The following is a 14,381-nucleotide window of genomic DNA, read 5'->3' as shown; positions in this document are numbered from 1 at the left end:
AATTTCATCTCGTTCTCGCGGTAATCTTTCGTCCACGCAACCCCGTTCGTTTCAATTATATATATACACTCCCGTTCCAATAACTGCGACGAAAAATCACATCAGTCTGTAAAATAATAAGCACTGCTCGCCTTCGATATCTCTGCCTCGTTGAGCCCCTCTCCGCCTCCTGTCATCTCTCGCGCGAAGAAATTCGCACTGACCATCGCATCGTTTTTCATTGTTTCGTATTTTGTTTCGTATACTTGTCGATACCAGAAACGAACCGTACGCGCATTGTACGCGCGTGTTTTGTCAAACTTATCTCTCGTTCGACACTCTACCCGCCATCGCAAGAGCGTCAAAGAGGCAGACGATATTCTCGCTCCAGTCGCTTCGCAACGCGTTAAATATTTACACTCAGTCCCTCGCGTATTTTACAATTCATTAAAAACGTCCAACTTATTCTGTACGGAGATTGTAAAATTGCGTCAACGGAAAATATAATAACAACTGCGCGCCGATGCAGCCATTGCGCGCGTATCACCGCTGCCTCGAGATTTCTTCCACGGAAAAACAAACTGAAAGACGAAAAATCTATTGCACACGCGAACGAGCGTATCGTTCGTCCCGATTAATTAATTCGCAGCCGACGACGTGATTTTCGCGGTGTTTTTAAATCCGTAGCTGACGTAAGTTTGTGTTCATAAAATACATATTTATTAATATGATCTTGTATTTGTGGAATTTATATTTACGAATATCATTCTATGTTTTAATATATGTTAAATGTTTACTTGTTTTTAGATAGGGAATAGATAAATATAAACAAAATGTCCTTTTCGATATAGATATACTACGATATCACGTGCTTATTTTTTGTTTATAATTTAATCGTCGACATGTTCAGATCATTTTGTTAACAGAATGATTAATCGTCTGGTATTAATGTACTTTCTCATATTACAATATAGGCAAAGAATAACATCCACAATTTTCTATTCCATCTGTTCTTTTAATTTAAAAATTTGTAACACCTGCTACCGAATGTTTATCTCGCTGGTATCGCCGGCTGCGAAATTGTTAATTAATTCACGACGAGATTAATCGCGTCCGCCACCATTCTGAACTTCGATAAATACACCGTGTTTCACGATCGACATATATCCCAACGGAAGGTCGCGCGAGCGATCGGCAAGCGTGTCCCACGTATCGATACATGCCAGACATCTTCGCGCGCATCCGATCGCCCACGTGACATTCGTATCTCTCTGCGACTATGTACACCCTATGGACAAAATGTGTTGCACCGTTCGTAGCCTCGTTGATAATATAAATGCGTCGGTATACTCGTCGCTATATCCTATATCAAACAGTAATAAGAGTTAGTGGTAGCAATAATAATGACTTGGATTAATCCTAGAAACGATCTCGGTGGTTGTAACAGTGACAATAGTAGTAATAATAGTATCTAGCAGGTAATGATTACGCAATAGTAATTCATAATTAATTAGCCGTCGGTTCAGCAGAAAGCAGCGTCTCAGCGGTCTCCATCGTCCATCGTTTAGACTTAAACGTTGATTGCTTAACGAGTAGTAACAGTTATACACTGGGTAAGAGCGATACGTTTTGTTTTCTTTTTTTGCTTTTTTCTTTACTCTCGATATACATCTAAGCTGGATCCTCTGATTATCGCTGGCCATTATCCGTTTTTACACCGTCTCGTCGCCGAGACCGACCACGTTCAACGTCCCCTCGAATAATATAAATGCTTTCTCCTCCTATTTACATGATGACTGCGCGGTCTTCGCTGCCGGCCTTAATACTTACGCGGTACAAGGTTCGTTTATGTACAAAAAGAGATATCGCTATGAGCAACGTCAGTCCGCGAGAATCACCCTCGATTTTTACCATCGAAGGGGATGCTTAGATACCGTTGTAACATTTACTAACAGTCTATACAGTTCATCGGTGGCCTAAAGCACCATCTTCGCCTGTCGCGCAGGCAGATCACCTGGGTAATTCGTAAAAACATTGTCTTTGGCGTACCTTCGAGCATGAGGCACCCTAGTCTTCCCGTCGATCGGAATTCCCTCGTAAGGAGGAAGAGTAACTTCCTCTGACATATACTTAGCACACGTTTCGTCGTTAATCGTTCCTGTTCGACGCACAGTGTGTCCAATCGGCAACCACGCGAACCGTGTTCTTATTTAGTAGATTGTTCGACACAACGCTGGATCACTGGGTCAAGCGTGTCCAGCCAGCGTTGCATCCTATCATTGAGCTTTAAGGATGGTCTCAGATGGGTGTCGGTAGGACCGTGAAGTCCTGAAGCGCGGTCTTCACCGTCTCGTAAATCGGTCTGTTCGCCTCATCCGTGCAGTAGCCGTCGGCGGTGCACAAGGTTTGCAGCTTCGTTAGGTAACTGTCGAAGTTCTCGTGGCCCATCTTCTCCTGCGGTCCGCCCGGGGTGTTGGGTATTCGCACGTGCTCCAGCAGCGTTATCATGTTGTCGCGCAGCGACTGATAGTACTCGGTCAGGTTGTTGTTCCGCTGGGAGATCGTCGTTGTTTCCTGCGGAGAAACGAAATCGTTTTGTGTTAGAAATAGAATGGTCGACCTGTCGCGTGCTTGAAGCTTAAGATGACTTTTTATAGGGTACGAGGGTGGTCAGAGGGTGTGTATGTTTGCCAGGTATACATTAGGAGGGTATGTATCGTGATGTACTAAAGAGATCAACTAAAAACTGAAAATGACCTGCCAGTTTGAATCAAGATCCATGAATGATCTACGTTATTTTTACCAACAATTAATACCAACGATACTCTACGTTAACTACAGGGTTTGAGATTTCGTGGGTTTGAGTCCACATTAATCTGGGCTGAGACTTCCAGAAAGACTTCCAACTACCGACATTATCTTTCCTACGAGACCAATTACAGGTACTTCGCGTCCAACAGTCTCAGCCCACATTTAAGAAGTTCTACATCATTACCAACAACTAGTAGCAAGGACGTCTACATTAACTTTTGGGATATCAGTGATCCAAACTGAGACTTTCAGATCATGCCAATATCAGCACTGTACCACTTCCATTATTATATTCAAGATTAAACACTTTAGAAGCTGAAGTGATACCTCTTCGCATTCGTCTGATAGTCTCAGTCCAGATTCGAGGGTAATCTACGTTACTAATGATCGAACATCTCCGCATCTCCTCTATCATCGCACGGTAATGGAATCGATTACCGACCGAGTACTGACCTTTTCACCTTGCTTCAGCTGATTCTCCATGGCGGTGATATCGGAGCGCAGGCGCAGCACCTGCGATTCGACCCGAGCGTTCTCTCTCTGGAGCTCCGTTATCTCTGCCTCCAGTGTGTAGAGATCCTCGCCCTGACCAGTGGCGGTACCGCTACCACTCGTGTTACCCTGACCCGTACCCACCGCACCCCCGTGAGCCGGACCACTGGTGTCCACTCCTGAATATACGACATACAGGGTCCACTTTAACAGGCTGTCCCTCTCTTAACGGCACATACTCCTTCCGATTTCTGACAGCTTCCTCAAACGAACGCGACTCCGCTATGACATTGTTTCCTACGTTTTAGCAAGGATCACTAATTTATAAAATTGGTCTCGCGTTCGCCGTGGAAACCGCCAGAAGCCAAGGATGCCAGTCCTCGACCCAATCTCGAGCGCAACTCTTTTCTAAGAGCTCCGTCCACTCATACGGAAGCGACTCGATGTTACAGAGAGTTATGTTACTAATACGTTTTCTTAACAGGTGTGCGGGATTCATATTAATATACATAGTATATATAATATATACAATAAAATGTGAAATGTGGCGAGCATGTTAGTAGCGCCAGGAAAGCTTCAGCGATTTGGGCCGGATAGAGAATTTATCAGTCGAGAATCACATCGTCTATCATTTCTCTGTCATAGGTATTTTGTTCTCGCGACGCTAGTTGCTTGCCAGGCACTACGAAATGTCCCAAGTCGCTGCATGAGGATTTTGTCTGAAATGCGGGATCGGTTGTACGGTTTCTTCTGCAAGTGGTTCGTGCTGAAGTGATGGTTAAAATTACTTCTGTGCCGTTAGGGCGTTAATTAGAACCGTTCTTTTCGGCTGTGACACGGTAGATCATCGACAGACGCACGAACCTGACAGGAGTGTGCCGCAGGAACAGAATGATCGGGAGCAATGTCAGTTAAGGGTGTTCGAGGTAGCGTGAGGTGCCATCATACCAGATAGAAGAAAAAAATGGGAGACACCGAGTGCTGGCCTTTCAATCATTCTTTTTCATGTATATTCTTTTTATTTATTCGACATCGCTCGTCGCGTACTACCGTGACAGTCTTGGAAAACATTCTCGACACCGAGCTGCCCCAGGAACGGCCAGCTCGCCGATCTTGCCAACACTCGGTCGTCATCTCGTAAAAGTAAAATTACTGGTGTGTGGATTTTGTATGTAACACCGAAAACACATAGAAAACAAATTGCGAGTACGTCAGTCCCTTACCTTCAAAAGTAAATGTTCTCCTCAAAGCTCAATGACAGGAAAGGAGCTGATCGTGATCCCAGAATAAATCAGAATATATTATTTTTCATTATTATGACATACGGTTGCTTTTCTTTCTTTGTTTTGGCTTTACATTTCGTTCTTGCACATAAATAATTGTGGGAGCAGGATACACGCGGTGAGGGGTAACGGGCCAAATTCGTTATTGGAGGAGGCGAAAAGAAATAAAGAGCGACACAGTTGGGATATTCGAGAGGTGTACGAGAGTTCAGGTGTTTCTTTGCTGGCAAACGAAAACGCTTCGCGTGTCGTTCGCGCGTTCTGCCACGGAAGCGGGCTTCGAAAACACCTGGATACCCAACGATCTTACGGAGAAAATAGGGGTAACGTAGAACTGAACGTAACACTCAAGTAAAAACGACAAATGAAGTAACTGAATATACGGGGGGCGGTCGGGGAGATGTGGGAGAGGAAGAAGGACGAGGTTACTCTTGTTGGTATGACAGCACATCATTGCGTAAAGAGTAGAGTATGGCATAGCACGGGAAGTACAAGGTCAATATATGCACAAGTTTACAAATAAAGGTTCATAATTTTGTCACGGTTTTTTTTTTTCTCGCGTCGACTCGTCCAATCCGCGAATAGTTTGAGCTTGATCTCTGTCATAATTATGTTCTTTCTATCCAACAAAGCAATTCGAGTCGTTAATTCGAAGAAGAGAAGCATTCGCCTGGACGAGTACGACATGGAAGCATAGAAAAGAATAAAAGGCAAACTTAGATGATCATGCCTACTCTAGATCTTCTCTTCTACCTCATTTCGGTAGGCAATCACATGTCGCAACATCAGGTCCGTAGCCCAGCGTGAATGGAGTCTCCAATTTGCATGGACATTGAATTTTACGATATCGTTTTTCATCGACTCGCCTCACGCAGAGCCGGCCTGCAGTTTCTCTCTTATTCTTCGATTAACAGTGCCGGGTATCGATAATCGAGGACATCAATGACATCAGAGCCAGCTCGATCCTCACCGGCGATTCCTTTGCTGTACATGCTCGACATGTCCTCGAACTTCGGCTTCTTCACCGCGTGTCCAGCTACAGGACAACCCGAGAGGGACCTGTGCGTCGCAAACGACCCGTTTATGTGCCCGACCCCGTCGCAACCTGGCGTGGGACAATTGACACCCTCGAACTTCATCGCCGTCGCCGCTGCGACCGCTGCCTTGTGCTGTTCCACCGTTCCGCCTGACTCCAGCACTCGCATCTTGTTCCTGTTGGCAATGGGGCAGCCAGATGCGCTGCAACAAAAGTCATCAACGTTGAAGGTATATTATTTCATCGGCCGTGGCGACGAATCTTTCGATGCTTCGACCAAGGTGACGTCGGGCTGCTACAACGAAATTTGTTCGAGTTGAACGTAGGACCGTGGGTTGTAGACGATTTTGCGAGGTTTAAATCTGCCTTGTTTAGGAGGTATCTGGATTTGGCTAGTTTGGAAGTAAACGAGAATCGAGTTACTTTTTCGGAAAAATAGTTAAATAATAAATTGATACTACCCATAAAGCCTCTATTGCAATAAACTTGTGAAATTTTTCTAATTTAAAAAATATACTTGTATATTCAACAGATATTCGTTGTCCTCGGTAGTTATGATTCTCAGAGTAATGCGAAGAATAATCACCGTTTTCTATTTTTATGAGGAAGTTTTTCTTGCTGGGATAAATAATATTAGATTATCCACGATAAATCGACGAAAGTCTTACCTGCGGTGCGACAAGAATTTGCCAGTGGCATGGCCAGACCCGTCGCAACCAGGGATCGGACATCTGTAGTCCGAAAAGCCAACACCGCCATTACCCAACACCATACAATCCATCCACACAGAGTGAGCATGAAATGAGCGGAAACCGCTAGTTATTAGTCAGCGTCTTCGTCTTTGCGTTTGGAAATGGATGGGTTTAAGGGATACGGGTCCAAAAGGGACCGAGGGATCTTCCCTTTTCGGTCTCCCAGCAGATCTTAGTACGTGCAATGTGGCCAGGAAGATAACCGCGTGGCTGCGTGCAACGTGCGAACGCGGTGAAAGCGCAAATTGAGATCGCGATTACGTGCAATACAACAAGTTGCAGAGTTTGCAAGAGACTAGAATCTACCTCGATTAATTCCACTCTATCTCGAGCCGCGATGCGATCTGCCGGAGTCAATTGCGCCGATTTCAGATAAGTTTCAAGTCTAATTGTTTTCAACGATTTTGAGTGAAACTAGACCAGCGACAAGGGATTGCTTTTAGTCCAATAATTTTGATTCACACTCCAATAATGAACTACATACGCCAACTATGAGAGTAGTGGGTAATTATTTAAATTTAGTCTTGATAGCGAATAGGTTTCTCCTTTTCAAAAGATTGCCAGAAAGGATAAATAAAGTTCTATGATTCTGGTGAAATATTCGTAACAAAAAAAATGAGTAAAGAATACAGTTTCTTACAAACTCAGGAATAAAGGGTTTTATTTCAAACAAGTCCATAGGTGGTGCTGAATATGTCTTTCTGTGCTAGAAAATCTCGTTGAAACATGCAAAAAAAAAAAAAAATGATTAGGGAATGTAGTATCCCACTATTCTATACCTAAATGTATTAGGATTGAAAGACACCATTTCACTTCGAACAGCCCCAAATAGGAAATATGTAGAAATAATAATGATTAGGATACAGTGCCTCACTATGCTATATCTAAGATTGCAAGACATCATTGTACTTCAAACTAATATCAAACCTGTCGCTAAATGAGTCTTTCGCTACTGGAAAATCGTAAATTATAATTAACAATAGAATACATTTTCTTAAAAAATGTGTAAAGACAAAAACGATTAAGACATGCAATACTATTGGTAAATGCAGTACTGTCCTAAGGTTGAAGCGACTAGGATGGAGGGAGATCGTTTCACTGCGATAGTAAGCAAACAGCGACAGACCTTAATGGTTCAGAGTCCTGTCCATCTCGCGGCTTGCTCTTCGGTTTGTTAGCCCGTGGACAACCGGACAAACTTCTGTGAGACGAATAGTTCCCGGTGACGTGTCCAGACCCGTCGCACCCTGGCGTAGGGCACTTCAGCTCTTGGGAATGCGCTTGGATCTGGGATCTATCGGCCCGCGGGCAACCGGAGAGACTGCAAAGGAAACAAAACTCTCTGTTGTTCGAAACTCGTTCCAACCATACCATGACGATTCTGCGCTACTCTAGGCCTCGTAAATAAATTATCAATTGATCATTCGACGAACGTTAATTATCAGTAGCGCATCAATCCCCATGGTCAGAACCACGAACGCACACCTCAGAAACATCCAACGATGGCTTCAGCAACACATCGCATGCAATTTACGCGACGTTGCCAAGAAGTCTCGAGTACTTACGTTTCAGGTATTAAAAAAGAAGATCTCGATGGGTCGTCGAAGTCTCGTTTCAAATAAGAATAATCGTCACTGATCGTTGGATCGATTCGTTTAGCGATGCAATTGGGAAATTTTGTTCACCGAGATCCTCTACCGAGGCTGCTCGCGCGTTAAAATCACTTTTCAGAGCGTTCTGCGCAGCTAAGTGTTGGACGACTTGCCTTGCGTCCAGTTCGAACGAAGACAGTTAACAAAGGTAGGCTTAAGACGCGGTTAAACGCTTGGTTCTCTCTCGAAACGATCGATTCGAGTCTCACGAGCAGATGCTTCAGGGTGACGCTCGGTTTTCGATGGGACTGCATGGTGGCTAAGAGTCCGAAGTTAGTGTGTGATTTTAAAGTTCGACGGGTGAGAGTTTAACAGTAATTTAATCCTAAAGTTTTAGGGGACCGTGTGTATTATTATAAACCACAGACTCATTTATAAATAATTCTTCCTTCACTGAAGATACACAACCTCTCAAAACCTCAACGTTAAATAACCCTTCGATAATTCAAACTATCAACCGTCTGGTCATAAAGCCACACGCCAATCGCTTCGAGAACTTCGTACACCGTCCTCGTGAAAAACGTATAGCAAGCGTCACGCCGAAGTCTCCTCGTCAGATCCTAAATTCTTTCTCGGACATCGGAGGAATGATGGTCGCACAGTCGAAACGGGCAATCAACGATGTATAATTGTATATATGATAGCATGCAAATGGCAACGCCGTGTTCCAGTTGGATCACTCATGAGGTGTCGCTCGTTACGATCGATCGCGTTAGAGGTTCATGTCAATACAAGGTCAGCCTTACTCTAGGAACACCGAAGGGAGAGCAGGGAGCACACTCACACCTGACCCCAGTGAAACTCGTCAATTGCCAATTGTCGTTCGTTTTTGCGTTCTCTATAGTACGTAATGATTTTCTTTTTTTTTCTTTACATCTCTCTTTCTCTCTCTTTCTCTCTGCTCTGACATGGTCATTGACAACAGTTCGCTACGAAGCTGCCCACTCGAGGCTGGCGAAGCGGTTCTTAAACGGGCTGGTTCGGTGATCGTACAGATACATATATTATGCGTATATGAAAACGAACATCAACGTTATACGGTCAAAGACAAACTGGTGGAAGCGTAATGGACGCGGCACGAAGCCGCTCTTCGTCGCGATCTTAGTCTCAATGATTTTGCCATCCCTTTTCGTAGGGGTCGGGTCGAAACGGGGAGCAAACGGTATATATATATATTTCATTCAACACGAAACTCATCTACACACTTTGGAGTAATATATATCGTACGGTAACGCAATCAAAAGGGTTGTCGTAATAAAACAATACACAAATGGAAAACGTGACGTAAACGTGGTACAGACTGTCAATAGACGAAAGAAATAAACGAAACTGAAACGTTACTGGGTTGAACGTAAATAGCTAATTATATCAACGGATAAGTCACACGTATAATTAAAATATAGATGTATGCAACAATATCGAGTGGGTAGTACAAGACTGGCTTAGCTAGGAAATGGAGGTGAACGGGTTATTCTAGACAAACGATCAGTGTCGCAAAACACTTAAGAAGCCACTATGCCACGGACCACCAATATGCATCGATGCAAAAACCCATCTATGTCGAGTCACTCTCGTGACGTTACTCGTACGTGTACAGCACTGTTTTAGGACGACTTGTGTCTGTGTGTATGATTTTTCTTCGAGTGTGATTTAGGGAACGAATGAGAAACGAGGATTGTGCTACTTCAAGAGGGCACTCTAGTATTTTGAATTGAAACTTGTAAATCTTTTATCCATTTTTTTTTATTTAGTTGCGATAAAATGCGATAAAAAAATCCGATAGTGTGCATGATTTCAGATGATCGATTCGAAAAAAACCGAGTCAGTCTTTGACGAATTTTACTGATGTTAGGAGTGGAAGAAGAGGAGTGCTGTGGCTCGGACTACAATGCAGACACATGACACGATTCTAAGATAAAACAATCCTGACAGAGGCCACAGACACTGTGAGGTGTAAGTGAAATGGAATTTTTAATTCTATTATTCTATACAATTAAATGAAATTTACAATATACGTAAATGAATTCATATATTACAAACGTTTTAAAAAATCAGTTTAAATAATCGTCACGTCTCACCGTCGATACAAGCTTGAAATTTCTGTTATTATCATACGTTATCAGACGATGAATCGTTACGTCTGTGGCCCCTACAAGGATCGTGTCATCGTTGACCCAGCGTCCATCGACAGAGGGTTCGGGAAATTGCTATGAATCGACACAACAGGGTACTAAGGTCCTGCGTGTATGCGTGTCTGTGTTTTTGTGTGTGTCGGCGTGCGTGCGTGCGTGCTGCATCGCTATACCAATATATAAATATACATAATCGTATGTCGTCGTCAATGTTAACGTCAGTGTCAATGCCAATGCAGCCTTGCCTTCTGTGGGTAGCGTAGTTTCCCGAGACATGACCCATGCCATCACAGGACGACGTGGGGCACTGTATCAGCTCCTTGCCATCGCGACCACGAGGGGCGGGTCGAGGTACAAAATTCAACGAGTGCCGCCTCATATTCATACTGCACCGAACAACATCAACAATAAAACACACTCAACGCGATTGCTCGTCTCTCATATGCCTGCTTCTAATCGTTTCGTACTCGACTATTTATTTTCCAATGTCATACGATAGATGACGATGAACAATTTCTAAGATAAATTGCATTTTTGTTGGAGGGAGGCGGTAGCTTTCAAGGTACTGTTGGGACCTTGAAAGATCTGTTCTGAAGGGACTGTGTAATAATTTGTACCATATTAATCTGTATTAATTCCAAAAGCATCGATATCAAAACTTGACACCAATTTTCTGGGAATTCGGTAGCTTCTCATACTTCCCATAAAGTAGTTTGATATTGAATTACTAAAATAATAGCCTAAAACGATCACCAAGAACAGCTCACGTTTGCTCAATCTAAACGAAGAAACGACACTCTTCGTGGCATTTAGTTAGTCACCTGGGTCAGTATTCCGACCAATAGAACTCCCGTTCCCCATGAAGTGGATCTTTTCAGCTCTCAACAGTACGTCGCCCATCGAAACATCCAGCGTACGAGCGATGCCGCAACGCAATCGGCGCGTTGCATCGTTAGAGAGCCGGATAACTACGAGAAGTTTTATTGCGCTTCGCAACTTTTCCTTCCCGCGGCCAGAGGGAGGGAAGGGCCCAGTCCGTGTATGATAGCGGGCGTGATAGCGACACACGAGAGAGAGTAAAACAAAAAAATCTGAAAAGTTCGTCCACCCCCGGGGGCGGAGAAAGAGCGGGAAGAGACGCAGGAGGAGGTGGAAGGAATATACGCGGATCGGAGTCCGAGAGAGCAGTTTGCTTCTGCTTTTTTCTCGTCTCCTCGTAGTCTCGTAGATGAACGAACTACCGCCGGCTATGAGAAGCCTCGAAAACCTCGATGACCCTTGAGTGGCCACGATATTGCCGGCCAACCGAGCCGACGGATGCGGACTTGAGTGCAATTCAACGGTACGCCCCCGTCCCCCTCGGAGCGTTCTGCCTTCGTATTTTTCCAACCTCCGTCTAACCACTTTCCTCTGCCTTTGGATGGATGATAAGTCACGCTGTTGGACCCCTCATACTTCGTTGACTCTCCGTCCGTCGTTTAGCGATGAACAGGGACGATTATTGGGAATGTTTACTTGTAGAAAAGTGACATGATAGTCCTTGGAAGTGCGTCTTCTAGAAGGTTTTGTGTGGCATTCGTTGGTATTTGAAGGGCGGAGGTGGTTGGAAAGGAACTGATAATTTTATCAACGGCCGGAACTGGGTAAAATTGCATTTGACACGTTAAATAACGATTTGTCTATATTGTTTTAAATTGTGCATGAAATAACATGAAGTAATTTTCAATTTACTTTTATTTAGATTTATTTACGTTCAGATTACTTGCAAGATTCAAGTATTGTTGCTGAAGATATCGATGTACAGAAGGAATGGTGTAAGTCGATAGAACCGAAATTTCTTATTAACCCTCAGACACTGAACACACGCGATATTAAAAATTTCCCATCAGAGAAAAGTTACGTATCTTTCTCATCAATATTACTTCGTGCACGAGTACTACTTTCATCCATATTTCAGGAAGGACGTTCAGGCACATTCTACGTTAATTAAATCTGTTTCCCACGAGCCCCTCTTAGGAGCGCTGATGGACAAAGGGCATTAAATTCCAGGCCGCGCGGAGATTAGAAAAGAAACGAGACCAGTTTTGCCCGAGGTATCCGAGGTGCATTTCAAGGGTCTAACCTCGATGGGACGACGCGGGTCTCGCCCCATAATCCAGTGCGGTGGCAACTGATTACACCCCACCTCCCCTTTCGACCTTATCCACCCTCGGCAGCTCACCGCCTCCTGCACCCTCGTTCCACCTCCTCACCTTATGCGCCGAACCGCGCCTTCTCCACCGTACCGCCCGAGCTTTACGTCAATTAGAATAAGGTTGGCACTTTCGGTACGAAGAGTAATTACTTTAATTAACAAAATGGAGGTAGGTATGCGCGACCTGCGCCTCCCTCTACGCCAACGTTAGCCGCCGTTGCCTTTTCAGCCGCGAACGTATCGCGAGAGAGATTCGCGCGACCCTTTCCGCAAGGCAAGTACCAAATCTGCGATGCTCGCATGCAAGATGATGCTCCTTGTTCATTGGACGCCGTGGACCAGTAAACATGAACACGCTCGTTGCGTTTTATCGTGGTCCGATTAACTTTCTCCTTAGACTCTAGCGTCGACATTGAAAATATTACGGTCGCTGGCGAGTAATGTCGTTTTTTGAGAAGTTATTTCAAATAAATAACATTCAAGTAGGCGGTAATATTCTTGAAGAAGTTATGGTTAACAAGTGAGCTCGATAAGCAAACATTATATATGTAAAGGTAGGTAAATCGTGGAGGCTATAGTCGGATCAAAATTATTGAGCGTTTAAAGTTATCAAGGCGGTATCTTCCCTATCGATTGACAGAGCACACTCCGTCCGTCTCGTAAACAGAGAAAGCACTAAATGATAATAGAAGCTACGATTGAAGTAATACAGAGTCAGAAAAGTAGCTTCGTTCAGTCAATCGAGTTCGATTCTTCCGCGAAGCGAAACTTTATAAAATGATCAACATAGTTTCGACAAATTCAAAATCAACCCCTGAAAATTTGCCTCTAAAACCTAAACTATACTTGAACACCTTACTGTGTACTACTTACGAGGACATGAAATTTTTCAGAATAAAACAAAAAAAAAAAACGACATTACTCACGATTGTCCGTAACGCATCTTCATCGAATTAATCAATACACCACGAAATCGCGGGATTCGTTCAAATACTATTTATCGAAGCTAACAAATTCTGCTATAATTTATATACACTTTTCCAATGCACTAGAAACGTTATATTCGTAACCGCGATATTATTTTTTAGAGAAGTAGAAGTAGAATTCCTTACCTATCGTCTTTACCCGAGGGTTTATCGAGAGGCCCGACCGTGTGCTGCGGGGGCGGCATGCTGTAGCAGGGTGTCGGCGTGTATCCTGCCGGGATTTGGTAACCGGAAGTAACGGGGCCTCCGGGATAAGTTCCACCGCAATTGTAGCCAGCGGTAGGGTAGGGGGTGTAAGTGTTTCCAGGGTATTCAGGCTGAACGCCTGTCATTCCGTAGCCAGGGTGCGGGCTCATTGGTCCATACCCTGCAAACGAAAATCAAACATAATGTAATGAATGACACGTCGAAATACTTCACGTAAACAATTTATGAAAACAGTAAACTGTGAATATTTACAGCTTAAGCATTCTAATATCGAAATATAACGGAAATGGAGAGCGTGGGTTGGATATTGGAATTCCGAACAATCCATTAATTATTATATGCCTCGTCCACTCGACGTCGAAGTAAATAAAGAAACGCCGGTAAAAACAAGAAACCCGACAAAGCAGCCGCCGTCAGTCGTCCCAGAGTTGCGCGACGCTTGATTAACCGTTGTAAAATCTACGCATTTATTTACCCCTGCAAGAATTCATTTCGTCTGCAGTGCAAATAGCCGACGGACGAAGGGGGTCGTTGCGTACGCGCGACGTCGCGCGAAACACGACGACGCCGAAACGAAACGAACATCGCCGGCTTGTGTGCACGAATGTTTCAATTTCAATAACTACTCCCCAGCGTCAGAATCCGCACAATATTGGCCGCGCCGGACTTTTGCCGGGCTACGTGTACGCGAAATATTGATAATTAACAATGGTCGTGTACCGCCACAGGGGGCGAGATGGGGGGACGGTCCGGTAGGGTAGGGTGCCGTTGCACATCCACAGAATGAGAGCAGGGAAAGAGAACGAGGGAAAGAGATGAACGGGGGAGGGAGAGGTGCCGACAGGGACGAAGAGAAT

At 44.3% G+C, this 14,381-nt stretch overlaps 1 protein-coding gene across 4 annotated transcripts in view; it reads right to left on the bottom strand.

The window, feature by feature from the left end:
* Nucleotides 1-40: 40 nt before the first annotated feature.
* The window catches only part of LOC128887577 (mucin-2), a 295,584-nt gene continuing 281,243 nt past the window's right edge, over nucleotides 41-14,381 (bottom strand). For 3 of the 4 annotated variants that reach the window (XM_054143612.1, XM_054143613.1, XM_054143614.1), the window contains 6 exons: nucleotides 13,444-13,684; nucleotides 7,480-7,674; nucleotides 6,270-6,332; nucleotides 5,536-5,804; nucleotides 3,244-3,461; nucleotides 41-2,553 (listed from right to left, as the gene is read on the bottom strand). In XM_054143612.1, the coding sequence (XP_053999587.1) occupies nucleotides 2,278-2,553; nucleotides 3,244-3,461; nucleotides 5,536-5,804; nucleotides 6,270-6,332; nucleotides 7,480-7,674; nucleotides 13,444-13,684 (1,262 nt within the window). In that variant the 3' untranslated portion in view covers nucleotides 41-2,277. Of the gene's footprint in view, nucleotides 2,554-3,243; nucleotides 3,462-5,535; nucleotides 5,805-6,269; nucleotides 6,333-7,479; nucleotides 7,675-8,429; nucleotides 10,524-13,443; nucleotides 13,685-14,381 lie in introns of those variants that run through there. The other variant, XM_054143615.1, reaches the window with a different exon arrangement.

The sequence above is a fragment of the Hylaeus anthracinus genome, unplaced genomic scaffold, assembly GCF_026225885.1.
Source record: "Hylaeus anthracinus isolate JK02 unplaced genomic scaffold, UHH_iyHylAnth1.0_haploid 11989, whole genome shotgun sequence".
NCBI lineage: Eukaryota > Metazoa > Arthropoda > Insecta > Hymenoptera > Colletidae > Hylaeus > Hylaeus anthracinus.
Note: the sequence above shows the minus strand (reverse complement) of the source record. Positions and strands in the feature narration are given on the sequence as shown.